General features: G+C 55.9%; 1 protein-coding gene across 3 annotated transcripts in view; it reads right to left on the bottom strand.

The window, feature by feature from the left end:
* Window positions 1-1,397: 1,397 nt before the first annotated feature.
* The window catches only part of ZBTB7C (zinc finger and BTB domain containing 7C), a 341,604-nt gene continuing 330,468 nt past the window's right edge, over window positions 1,398-12,533 (bottom strand). For all 3 annotated transcript variants that reach the window (XM_036078174.2, XM_078060366.1, XM_036078176.2), the window contains one exon: window positions 1,398-3,961. In XM_036078174.2, the coding sequence (XP_035934067.1) occupies window positions 3,310-3,961 (652 nt within the window). In that variant the 3' untranslated portion in view covers window positions 1,398-3,309. The remainder of the gene's footprint in view (window positions 3,962-12,533) is intronic.

Raw genomic sequence — 12,533 nt, 5'->3', positions numbered from 1 at the left:
TTTTTTTTTAAGATTTTGTTTATTTATTTGACAGAGAGAGAGAGACACAGCGAGAGAGGGAACACAAGCAGGGTGGGAGTGGGAGAGGGAGAAGCAGGCTTTCCGCTGAGCAGGGAGCCCAATGCGGGGCTCGAGCCCAGGACCCTGGGACCATGACCTGAGCCAAAGGCAGACGCTTAACGACTGAGCCACCCAGGCGCCCCAATAAATAAAATATTAAAAAAAAAAGAAAAAAAGAATGCTGACCATGGCAAGAAAGGGGATTGCAAGCAGGAAAGGGGCTCTGGGGAACCCTGGGTTATCCAGAAAACACAGCTCGAAGAACAGTTTTACTCAGAAAGTCCGCGCTCTGGGTTCTGAGTAAAGTCGACCCCGTTCAACGGCCATGCTTACCTCTTTGAGGATCTCGTGTTCCCTGGGAAAGAGGCTGTGGTGAGAAGGGAAGAGAAGTCGGGCTCCATTGCCAGGAAACGAGAGAAGGTAAGTGCACAGGGAGGCCGCCGTGGACGCCACGGTGGGGAACTCAGCGGCCTGGCGCTGTTAAAGGGGTCTGCAAGCCCGCGACTTCCGGGGGCTCACGCCACAGGCTGCGCCTGCGCCTGCGCCTGCGCATAGGCGCGCGCACGCGCACACGCACAAGTTTGCCCTCGGGCTCGCGGATGCCCCAAAGCTTGTGATCGCACAGTGCCTCACGCGTCTGAAAGGTAGGAGACGCTGAGTTCAGCTCTGGCGTCCCCACCGCGGAACCACCCCTGACACCTGAAAGGAGCACTGGAACGAGGAAGTCAGCCTGAACCAGGAAACTGAATAAGCATAGCTCCTCGCCACCCTGGCCTTCAAGTGTAGGGGTCAAAGGTTTGTGTTTTTTGCAAAGATGTCTTGGACATTATCGTAAGCCCGTGACACCGGCTCGTCAAATCCTTTTTGCGGTGAACACCTAGCCATTGACTTGTTGCTGGTCACCTCTCACAGAAGTGCAACTCTCAATAATTTAATCAAGTCAATTCATACTGTTTAATAAATAGGCCAGAAAATTAGCTGAGAGTTCTTCTCGGCGGGGTGCGGCGTGCGACCAAAGTTATGGAAGATTGTCCTTTGAATCACTAAGGCAAACTCTGTTGTGTCATGTTACATAAAGAATTCACATTGAAAAAAAAAGTTATAAATAGGAAAAAATTCCAAAGTTTTCCCACAGACAGGGAAATTGAAACACCAAAGGAAAAAAAGAAAAGGAAAAAAAAAAAAGAAAAACAAAAGAAACAAAACACAAGCACCCCTGCCCCCCACAACCCATTTGCGTCAGGTTCTTCTCCAACATACAGTACTCAAGATCTTTGGATATTTTACAATGTATGACTCCAAACTGCAGCCGAGAGAAAACAAAAAGAAGTAACGAGTCGTCTGAAAAACTGAGTTTATAAGAAGTCATTACCTTTACAAAATAAAAACAAAAGCCCCAACACCACTGGATTCCAATTTGTTCATTTTTCCTTGTTTTCTTCTAAAGTTTGGGTCAGCCCCAATCCCTTGGCTGATGGGGGGGAAGCATGGGGATGTCGGTGGATGGGTCCCAGAAGCGAGTGTCAGAAACGGAGCTGGGAATCTAAGAGGTGGCTGCCCAGGAAGATGGCATCTGAAGACAAAAGGGTGTCAGAAGCAGTTCCCTCTGATTGGAATGGCATTTGGGGGAGTGAGGAGTCAGGGTTCTCTTCTGGGAAGCTGCGAGGGGGACAGAGTCTGTGGTCTTCTCTGGCCTTTTTGTTTTTTGTGTTTGCTCAGGCAGAAGCCAAGGCGATAAGAAGAGCCGAAGTCTCGTGTCCACAGCTCCTGGATTGGGGACACAGGCCCTGGGTAATCCATGCAGATGAACCCTCCCACTGTCGGGGCTGCTGAGAAACAAAGGCCAACTCAGCAGGAGAAGGGGGACAGGGGCAGGAAAGGGGAGAGAAGAACAGGAAGGCGCTGGGCCAGCAAAACGGTCTTCCTTCTCAGAACTTGCTACAAACTCAGGAACCAGGGAGAGTGTGCGTGCAGCCCTAACTCCCAGAGCCCTTCAAACCCATAATGGAGCCAAGATTCTGTTTCCCACCACCAAGGGAAGTCAAACACCCCAGCTTCCTCCCCAAGGGATGGGGGGGGTTGAGGGTGCTCAAATACAGTAAAGGGGGCAATCCCCAGAGATACCAAAGCCCCTAGAAACCTACAACAAACATCAACCCTCGGTAACCAGGTGTTTTGTCTGTTTCCAGGAATCAGGGTAGAGGGGGGCAGTCATCAGGTGTTAAGAGGTGGCTCCCATCCCTTCTGTATTGGCCCCAGGGGTCCCAAGAGACTTTGTACAGCCCTGGAGGAGGTGTGTGGAGGTGGGGTAAATGCTTAAAGAGTCATCCCCAGGGCCCTGACACAGTGGCCTGCCTGCCTGGAGAGGTGGGGAGTACCTGGAGTTCCCCAAAGCTGCCTGTGGACAAGCCACACCTCAGCTCTTCTCTGTCACCCCTGTCTAGTTTGGCCACATTTCTCACCTGTGCTAACATAGAGGGGGACGTAATTAAACCAAATCCGGTAAGACAGATGTTTTCAATAGGACTTTAGGAGTGCAAAGCTCCCACCTTCTCACGAATTCTTTGTGGAGGGACAGGTGTGTAGATGTGTGTATGTGTGTGGGTGGGTTTGGGAGGGGAAACTAAATTAGCAGCCCCCCTTTGTAGCAGGGGAGAGAGGACTGACCTGTCCGAGTTTACAGCACAGTGAGGGAAAAATGGGCCCGGATTCCAGGAGCCCTCCCTCTCAATAGGGCATTTCCCATAAGGATTCCAGGATGGCTGGAGACTAGAAAAATGACCCAGCAGAGACGGGTCAGTAGAGACTCTGCCATAGGGCTGCAGCTAGGTGAGGATGCGTGCCCCAAGCCCTATGGGTAGGCCTCAGCCCTGCTCCATCCCGTGTGCCTCTGGCCAAGCTCCCTTCCTCCATCTAGCCCCACACAGCTCCAAAGTGCTCCTGGGCACCCAGGGGGTGGCCTCCTCTGTGGCACAGGCCCCTGTGAGTTTCTGTGTGACAGCCAGAGCGACAGACAGGTGGAGGCCAGGCCTCGGGCTCCAGGCCCTTTGGGAGGAGATGTCCATCTCAGACACCTTCAAAAGGGAGGCAGGAGGCCATAGGAGGCCTGGGAAATACCACTGTTGCTGATAATATTTTTTCATGTTTCCTTTGTGTTTCAAAGAAAAAGTTCAGACCCACTGGGTGGGGCAGGGGAGGCCTGGTGGGAGAGGGGACAGGGCCGCCTGACTGGGGTCGACGAGGACCAGCCTAGTTGTTGGCTTCAGACATGGAGGCCACGTGGTTGAGGCCGGCGAGCCCCGGGAGGCCCGCCAGGCCGGCGGCCCACGGGTCGGGCAGCGGGAAGTAGGGCCGCGCGGCCGCCACGTTCTCGGCCAGCGCGAAGGCCAACAGGCCCCCCGCGTTCCTCTCGGCCTCCAGCTGCGCGCGCCCGAACAGCTTCATCTGCGTCTCCTCGAACTGCCGCTCGAGCTCCTGCAGGCTCAGCGCGCCCTTGGGCGCCGCCAGGAAGTGCTTGGCGGGGCTGGGGCCCGGGAGGCACACGGCCGCCCCGCCCAGGTGGCCGTCCACCTCGCCCAGCGCGGGCGGCATCACGAAGGCCGCCTTCTCGGGCGCCGGGCCGCCGGGCCCGAAGAGCAGGCTGGCGGCCCTCCAGGCGGCGGGCTTGCGGCCGCGCCGGGGCCGGGCCATGCGGCAGCTCTGGCGCTTGATGTGGCGGTGCAGGTGGTCGGAGCGCGTGAAGCTCTTGTAGCAGAACTCGCACTGGTAGGGCCGCACGCCCGTGTGGATGCGCATGTGGTTCTTGAGGTCGTAGTTGTGCACGAACTTGGCGTTGCAGTGGATGCACAGGTAGGGCCGCTCCCCCGTGTGCTTCCGCATGTGGATCTTCAGTTTGTCCTGCCTGCAATGCAGAGCCTGGAGTCAGTCCCCTTACTGAACGCCAGGAGCCACCCCTAAGCCTCTTCCCCCTTACTCCAGAACCTGCTAGAGCTGGCTGCGGCTGTGGTGTCCAAGTCCAGAAAGGGGACCCACGCTGGGATTTCCTTGCACCCCCTGCCTCGCTCCAAACAGGTGGGGCTACTCACGTGGATTAGAGGGCTGGAGAAGGAGCAGTGTCTGGAAAGGCCTCCTTCACTCCCGAAACTCGGTTTACTCATTCGCTCAGAATCATGAAGCTCCTCCCTATCAGAGGCTTGTCTCAGACTGGAAAATGGGCTCCCTGGGGACACTTCTCCCCACAAGCCAGCAGTCTGTCCTTCGCCCCTGCATGGTGTGACAACCTCTGATACTGGGTCGCACCTTAATTTCATGCCCACTGTCTCCAAGCAACAGTTCTCCCTCCTATTGGTCCTGCGCTTTTGCCCAGAGCCCCAGCTCCCATCCTGGCCCCTGGGCTGTTGAGCTCTCTGTCCTCAGCACTAATCTGGGAGGCTACGGAAGCCGGGCACACCTTGTTCAAGTCTCCTGCACTGTGGTTTCTTATCCCAAGCTGTGGGCTCTCCTCTTTGTCTGCAGAGAATCCCAGGGTTTACAAAAGAGCCAGGTGCGACAAGAATGTAGCCTAATCTAGGGCAAAGCTTTTCAGGATTTAAGTGCTATTATTCAGAGGGAAGGTATGGTGTAAAGGTGGGGCTCCCATTGGGGTTCGGGAGCCCCTGCTCCAGCTGCAGACCCACCACTAACATGCTGAATGACGGTGGGCAAGTTACTTAACATCTCTGCACTGAGCTGAATTTAGCATTAGACATTAGTTCCTATTATCCAGGGCTGATGGAGAGAATCTGGGTTTGTGTCAAATAGATTCAGTACACCTCCTGGTGATCTTGAAAAGAAAACTGACATCACAGGGTTGTCTTCCTAAAGACTGAGTGCTGCACAAGCCGGCTAACGGAGCCTTCCAGCCTGGCTGAAGTGCAGTCAGGTGGGCTGTAAGAACTCGTCTCACGGTCCTTCTGGAGCCTTCCCCAGCCAGGCCTGGCAGGCCAACAAGCTCCGTGTCCTCGTACATCCTACCCGCAGGTGTGGCTCGGGTGGAGCATCTGCCTGTAATTTTTGGCTCGGGTTTGAGGTCAGAGCAGATGAGGAGCCCAGGCATCCGCCCTAAAATGGCCAGATTTAAACCATGCTCAATATAATCCCAGGACCACAGGAGCAGGTCCCGGTCTCCTCGTGTCTCCCGGCCGCTAGAGGTCTCACTGGCTCTCATTTTTGGACTGGTTCCCCACGGGTGGGGCAGGAGAGAAAAGGACATTCTCCTGTACACTGGCAGGGACCAGGGGAGGAGGACCAGGGAGGACAGAGCCACCCCTTCCACCTGTGCTCCCAGCAGGAAGGCACAAGGGCACCTGGGAGATAGAGATGGGGGTGGGAAGCGGGACAGGCAGGGAGAAGGAGGTGACTGCTGCTGTCTGAAGCTGGCAGATGTCTCCACACACCAGACCCTCCTCTTGTCCCCACTCCCTGTCCCTTCCCCTCCCACAACCCACCCGCTGCGCCCAGGCTGCGTAGCACCCTGCTGTGACATCCCATGTTCCCTTCCCCAGCCAGCATGCTGCCCTTATGGTATCTATAACCCACATTTCATCCGGCCGATTGGGGGTTTGAACAGGAAGCCGTCTTAGCGAGCATCTGGGCTAGTGGGTCTCAAACTTGACCCTGCATAAGAAGGGCCCTCAGGGCTTGATGAAGCAGCACTCTGGGCCCCACTCCCAGAGATTCTGATTTGGGAGGGTGGGGCGGGGGCAGAGAATTTGCATTCTTAACAAGTTGCAACTGCCGCTGCTGCTAGTCCATGCACCACCTGAAGAATCACCTTTGCTGGAGGGAAAACTGGGGTCCCTGGAGGGAAACTCACCAAGGTCACCCAGAGGAGTAATGGCAGAGCTGAACCTAGAATTCAGGCCTCGTTCTTCACCATTTTAGGAGTGGGGTGCATGGTACCATTTATACCTCAAGAGCTAAATGCCAATTTAGTCGTGAGGGATAAGTCTTGGGATTCCACCCATTCACCAAGGCTCTCAGGGAAGTGCCGAAGCTAGCTGGTCATTGGCTGTAGGACTTGTGTCCTCCCCAGGGCCTGGTGGAGGGTTCGGTGCAGAGTCAGCACTGGGCCTTTAAGTATATTACCTCATTTAATCCTTCCATGACCTGGTAAGGTGGATATTTTTCAAAGTCACTGTTGCACAAAATTAATAGTATTGATGTTGAGGGTCACCCTCAAATAATGGACAATGCAAATGGTAAATCTTCAGATATTCAGGGCCTACTATAAATATCTATCACTTCTCCCAAGCTTTTCATTAGAGCATCCAAAATAAGGCACATTTTAACAGCACTTAACTGAAGTGTGCAAGAAGTGCTGAGAAGGTGACTATCACTTCTTTTTATTGAGCACCTGCTATGGGCAGATGAATACACCATTTCAATGACCCTGGAAGGTTGTTATGCAGAGACAAGTTGTGATGTAGGGATGGGGCTGCCATTAGGGGTCTGGGAGTCCCTGCTGCAGCTGCGGACCCACCACTAACTTGCTGTGTGACCTTAAGCAAGGTACTTAACCTCTCTGTGCAGAAATGAATCAAGGGCCACACATCAGTTCCTATTATCTAGGACTGATGAGAGAATCTGGGTTCGTATGAACTAGATTCAACGTACCTAGAATAATTTCCTCACTTAGAGGATGAGCTGAGGCTCAGTGAAGTCAAGCAGCTTTCCCAAACGTATCCAGCCATGAGGGGCAAGGAGGCCTGGGGAGCCAGCTGGGGTATGGTTTCTTTGCAAACTATTCTGAGGTTGAGAAAGGTAGATTTCCAAACAGGGGACTCCCGGCCCGTGGCCTATCAGGGCAGGAAGTGCAGACCAGAACAATCAGAGCATTTGTAGCCAGCTTTCTGCCTCTGGGGCCAGAAGACTGGGGCATGCGTGGGAGGAGCTCAGCCCTGGGCAGGAGCCCGCTGTCCCAAATGGTGACTTTTGTTTCGTGGGAGCAGTGGGGAGGCTTAGTAGAGCTGCAAAGCCCATGATAAAATTTAGAGATCATCTAGTCTACCGGGATCACATTAATATGTTCTGATTCACAGTCTGAGTCAGTGGGCTGGGTCACCTGCATTATTTGCTGGGACTTTGAAAATACTGATTTCATTCAACCCCTTAACTCTCAAGATAAGGAAGGCAAGGACAGAGAGGGAATGGCTTTCTAAGGTCACACCTCCTCCTCATTCCTGTGACGACCTGTGCATGTGGATATAATGTGCAGGTGCATTGGGAGAGCCAGGCCCAAGGCCAGGCACGCTGCAAGAACTGGACTAGGCCCTTAAGTGCCCTGGGCCTCAGTTTCCTGACCTCTAAAATGGGGGGCTGGGCCGCACCATTTTGGCCTCTGGTGTTCTGTGAGTGTTTGCATCTGGGGAATAGGCTTATACTGAATCTCCTTCTAGCTAGTTGGCTTCATATATTATGGCTCTTCTACACCCGCTTCCTCACGAATCTGATTTGTTTGTGTAGGGGCATAAGTTTAGTTGGAAAGTGTTCTAGCTTGAATTTCAGGAGCTGAGCTCTTGGTCACTTCCATTTGGGACTGGAGGTCTGGTGGTCCCACTAAAATTCTCCTGAGGCTGCCCCTGTCTGATGGCCGATGTGCTAACTTACTCCTTGGCATGGCTTGCAAGGCCCTTACAAGCTAACCCTTCCAGTTACTAAATGAGTAAGTTCGGGGGAGCCCCGGTGACTATAGTTAACAATTCTGCATTGTATACTCGAAAGCTGCTAGGAGAGTAGATCTGAAGTGTTCTTGCCACACACACACAAAATGTAACCATCTGAGGTGATGGATGTGTCAATGTGCGCACCACCACGTTACTGTGGTATCATAACATTGTAGACCTTAACCTTCTATGTTGTATGTCACTTATATCTCAATGAAGCTGGGAAAAAAAGATCACCCGTCTACTTGCTCGCCCCCCTCCCCGGAGTACTGCCCCCACACACCACATGGATATGCTGTTCCCCTAGTGGGCCACGCTCTGGTCACCTCTGTGTCTTTGAACACCCGCTGGCATGAGCTGGACTTCCAGCCGTCCCTCCCTCCAGTGCAGAGCCTGCCATATTATGAAATGGATGCTTGGTAAACCCTGCTCCTTCCCTTTCTGTGCAGATCTTGTATTTGGACACCAGTGTGCCATCTCTGGGGTCCCACCAGAGGTCCAAGCCCAGATGTCAGCGTGCGTGCTCCTTCCTCCCCCGCCGTGAACCCTCTTTCGGGGCCCCCTCCTCCCTGCACCTCTTTCTCAGTTTACTTTGGCAAACTGCACTGCCTGAAATATCTCCCACTCCCAACTCACCACCCCCACCCTTCAAGGTCACATTCAAGGGCAAGCCTCTACAAACCTCTCCCTGTCCACCCAGGTCTTGTCCTTGGCCCTCACCTTCTGGAGCCCCTGGGACCTGAATACTGCCCCTCAGGCTAGGTCACTGGAGGGGCAAGGAGGGAGCAACAGAAAAGAATGTGTCAGCCTCAGCTTCTCCTGACCCGTGGTGTCGGCACTGTCCCCGCCCCCCCCCCCCGGCAGGACGTGAGCTCTGGGAGCCAAGCCTCTCCGTCTGCACTGTCTATGGCCCCTGCTCGACCACACGGGCGCTCTCGGCGGATGGAAACACTGCTCAGAGGCCGCCTTTGCGGCTCTGTTTTCCGTGCATGTCATTTCCAGGGCAGGGGCCATCACACGTGCTGTTCCCCTTAGCTGCCCCGCATCCCTGCAGAGCCACCGCCTTGTCCCAGCCCTGCAGCCCTGTCTCGTCAGAAGCCCGGGCAGCACGATGATGCAGGGGAGCCCACCCACGGGCAGGGAGCACTGGCCCCAGCTGCTGCAGATAAGGAACCAAGGCTCTCAGAATGAATCATTAGCAGGGGTCAGGTGCTTGCTGTGCGCCAGGCAGTTACGCCCTGTCTCACCGAAGCCCATGGAGTTGGTGTTGCCATCCTCGTCATGAGGACATGGGGACAGAGAGGCTGCGGCAATGTGTCCGTAGCTTCCCTGATATTGGGCAATGTATGGATGGAGTTATGGGCTTGGGAGCAACCATAGGAAACACCTGCTCTAAGCCCCACACATTACACATGGGAACCTGAGGCTCGGGGTGGGGGGCGGGGGGAGGCCAAGGTCACATCTCCAGTTAGAGGCAGAACCAGGCCCTGAACCTGGGGTTCCTGATTACCACTCCAGTGCTCTTTCCAAGGCGCCAGAGCCCGCTGAGAAACCGAGCCCCCATCCCCCCCACCCCTGTTCAGCAGCACTTAGCGGGTCCCGGGCACCCTCACTCAGTCCGCGGCACCGAAGCTACCTGACCTGCTTTGATGAGAACCTGTCGGACGCTTCTGTATTCTGCGTGGTTGGTACACCACACGGAGCGTGCCGTGGGGCTCATGGTGCCTTTGCTGGCTGACCCATGACCTGCTGGTGCAGGATCAGTTCTCAGAACCCCCCGGCTCCAACTCCAGTGTGCTCTGGCTCGCCCTGACCCCCTTGTCTGCCATCCCCTTCCTTGGCCCTACCCTGGGGACCAGCCCAGACCACGTGCACCCAAGCCTTGATCTGCATTCCCCCTTCCAGCCCAGAGAGCTCGTTGTCATGGGAAAGCTGTGCCAGTCTTTATGAGCTCGTTCCGCCGAGTGAAGGAAAGGGCCGCGGGGTCTCGCCTGGCGTCCCTAGCCTCCACGAGGGCTCCTAGTCCCGATAATGCTTCCCCAGCACCATCTGCCCACACTTCTTGGTAACCTGACTGTCTGAGACAAACCCTCTTCCTGGTGCCACTGCTAATGACATTGCATTATCTTAATAAGGTCCCCAGGGCTGCCAGGAGTGGGAGGGCTAAAAGGAAAATACTGGAAAAAGGCAGCAGCCAGGCTCCTGGCCTGGTCTGGAGAGCAGACCACTGCGGGCGTGTGGAGCAACCAGCACGGGGCTCATGCTGGCGGCAGGTGTCGGAAGCGAAGCCCTGCGGCCTTTATGGGACAGTGGCAGGAGGCCCGGTGGAGCCTGGTGAGGACACAGCTGGCCAGAGAGTGATGCTCAGGGTGAGAGGCACAGGCAGAAGGACTCCAAGTGATTGTGGGGTGACCAGAGGTAGGAGGGGACAGCGTGGACCCAAAGAAACATAGTCTGGTTGAGGCCTCCGAGGCCCTGCCTGGGGCTCCAGGGGAGTCTCATATCTGGAACAATCAATGGAAAGACAACGGTCCCCAGGGCTGGTTGAAATGGAGCGCCGTCTCCGAGGTGAGGGTCTGACGCCAAGGAAGAGACAACACCATGGTGGGGGAGGCCTTCCCCTCTCTTCTTGGAGAACCATAGAATGAGAGCTTTAGGGGCAGAATGGGCTGTGTGGGAGGGATCCCCGATCCTTCCACCACTGCTGCTGCTGAAGCCTTCAGGAATGATGTTCCCATGGGGCGTGGACATTCTGGGAGTTGGCATCTGAGGCCATAACTCGGAGCCTGGGCCAAAGGGCCACTTTGCAGGAGGAGGGTGGGCCGCTCCACCATCCCTTGGGGTGACGGGGGGTGGGGTCAGCTTCAAGGGGAAGGGAAAGGAGGCCTGAACAGAGAGCGGAAGCTCAGCCGTGTCTAAGGAAAGAGAGGGAAATAGTGTCGACGAGGAGGAGTCGAGGGCGGCCGGTCCGGGCTCCCTCAGACTCTGGGGGGCCAGGTGCCCAGGAGCAGCTTGGCCTTGCAAGGGAGGCTGGGAATTCTGGGTCAGAGAGCCAGCAACTGCTTCAAGGGGCTGCTGAAGTGCCTCCACCTGGGGAGGGAGGGAAGGTGTTGTGGGAGGTGGTGCAGGAAGTCAGCCACCAAGAAGGTCCCCATGGAGGGGCTGCTAGAGGACTTACTACAGGGAGAAGCTGCGGGCCAGGGGACAGAGAAGAAGCCTTGCAGGGCAGCTCCGGGAGGGGGCAGGAGGGAAGCACGGAGCCGGCTCTAGCGAAGGATGGGACAGGGAGGGCGGTCAGGCACAGCCCATGGTACGGAATCAAGTCCCCAGAGGCCCGTGTGTGAGGAGACCAGGAAAATGTCCAACCTCCCCCCACTCTGGGGTGCCTCTGTTCCTGGGAAGGGAGGCCCCAAGAGCAACTCCGATCTTTCTCAGCGGGGTCAAAGTCCAGTGGGAGCTGGGTGAGGGGAGGTGCTGACGGAGGCGGGAACGTGGCTGCTTCGGGGGCCCAGAGAAGAGCAGAAGCGGACCCGAGGGAGGGCAGGGCAGACGCACGGCCGGAACCGCCCCACGGCTGATCTGGCTGGGAGGGCTGGTGAGGCTGCAGGCACAGTGGCCCCCTAAGTGATCATCAGGAATGTGCTGGGAGGGAGGGTTCTGGAATGCAGCCCTCCTATACAACCCAGCCTCCTGACCCGAACCAGGAGGCCTCCTCAGAGAATGTTCTCGTGTCAGGAGGGCAAGAAGTCTGTCTGCAGTGACTGACCAAGTTTAACACTTTCCCTAGGGAAGGCAGGGCCACAGACTGGCGTGGCCTGCGCAGAAGGCTGTGTGTGTGGGAAAGGCCCGGAGGGGAGGGCCAGAGAGGGAAGGGACTTGGGGTGCTGGGCAGGCTTGCTGTGTGGCATGCTGAGATGTGCATCCCCCCGAAGCCACAGAGCCGAGGCTCCCCTGAAGGGGAGAGGTGTCCCGGAGTCAGCCCTGTGTGAAGGGAACAGGCGTGGGAAATTGGGGACGTGGACCCTGGATGGCAGGAAGGGGGTGTTTTGGCTGACTTGGGGCCTGGCTTTGTTGGATCTGGCCTGTGAAGGGTGTCCTTGTCTTTGAAGTCATTCCCAGGGGACTGGGCGGGGAGTCACAGGCCGGAGATGGGTGAACGGTACTCGAATGTGGATTGTGCTCTAGTTTATCTCCCCAATACCATCCCCGTGCTTTTGTCACACGTCATCCAGGTGTTCTAGCCTGGCCTGTGGAGCTAAGGTGAATTCAGGAGAAGGCGGTGGTGGTGGTGGCGGTGGGGTAAGGGGGGGTGATTAGAGTGGCAGGGCCATTAGTGAGGGATATCCCAGGGGAGGTGAGTCCCAGGAACTTTGGGTCCAGGAGCAGAGTGCCCTGAGGTCAGCACTGTGGGGGAGAAGGGGGTGCACCTGGGGTATGTGGGGCCCTGCCCCTCTGCCCCTGGAGACTTGCCTGTAATGTCAGCCCAAAGCATCTGGGAGAGATTCTGTTTGGGGTTTCCCTCTCAGAAGCAGCTGTGTGGGGACCCCAAGGCCACCTTGGAAATAATCAGTATCGTCCTTCGAAACAGTCACCAAAGGAGCTTGCAGGACTCTGTCCGCCATGCCACTGTCGCTTGAATAGATTGCTGATACCCTTCTCTGGAAACTTCAAATAGAGTTTTGAAGCCACCCAAGAGAGTGGGTCTCATTACTTTATAAGACTCATCTAATTTTTCCCCCGAAAACTACTGTCCCTGATTTGCTATTATTC

This window comes from Halichoerus grypus, chromosome 13 (genome assembly GCF_964656455.1).
Source record: "Halichoerus grypus chromosome 13, mHalGry1.hap1.1, whole genome shotgun sequence".
Classification (NCBI taxonomy): Eukaryota; Metazoa; Chordata; class Mammalia; order Carnivora; family Phocidae; genus Halichoerus; species Halichoerus grypus.
Note: the sequence above shows the minus strand (reverse complement) of the source record. Positions and strands in the feature narration are given on the sequence as shown.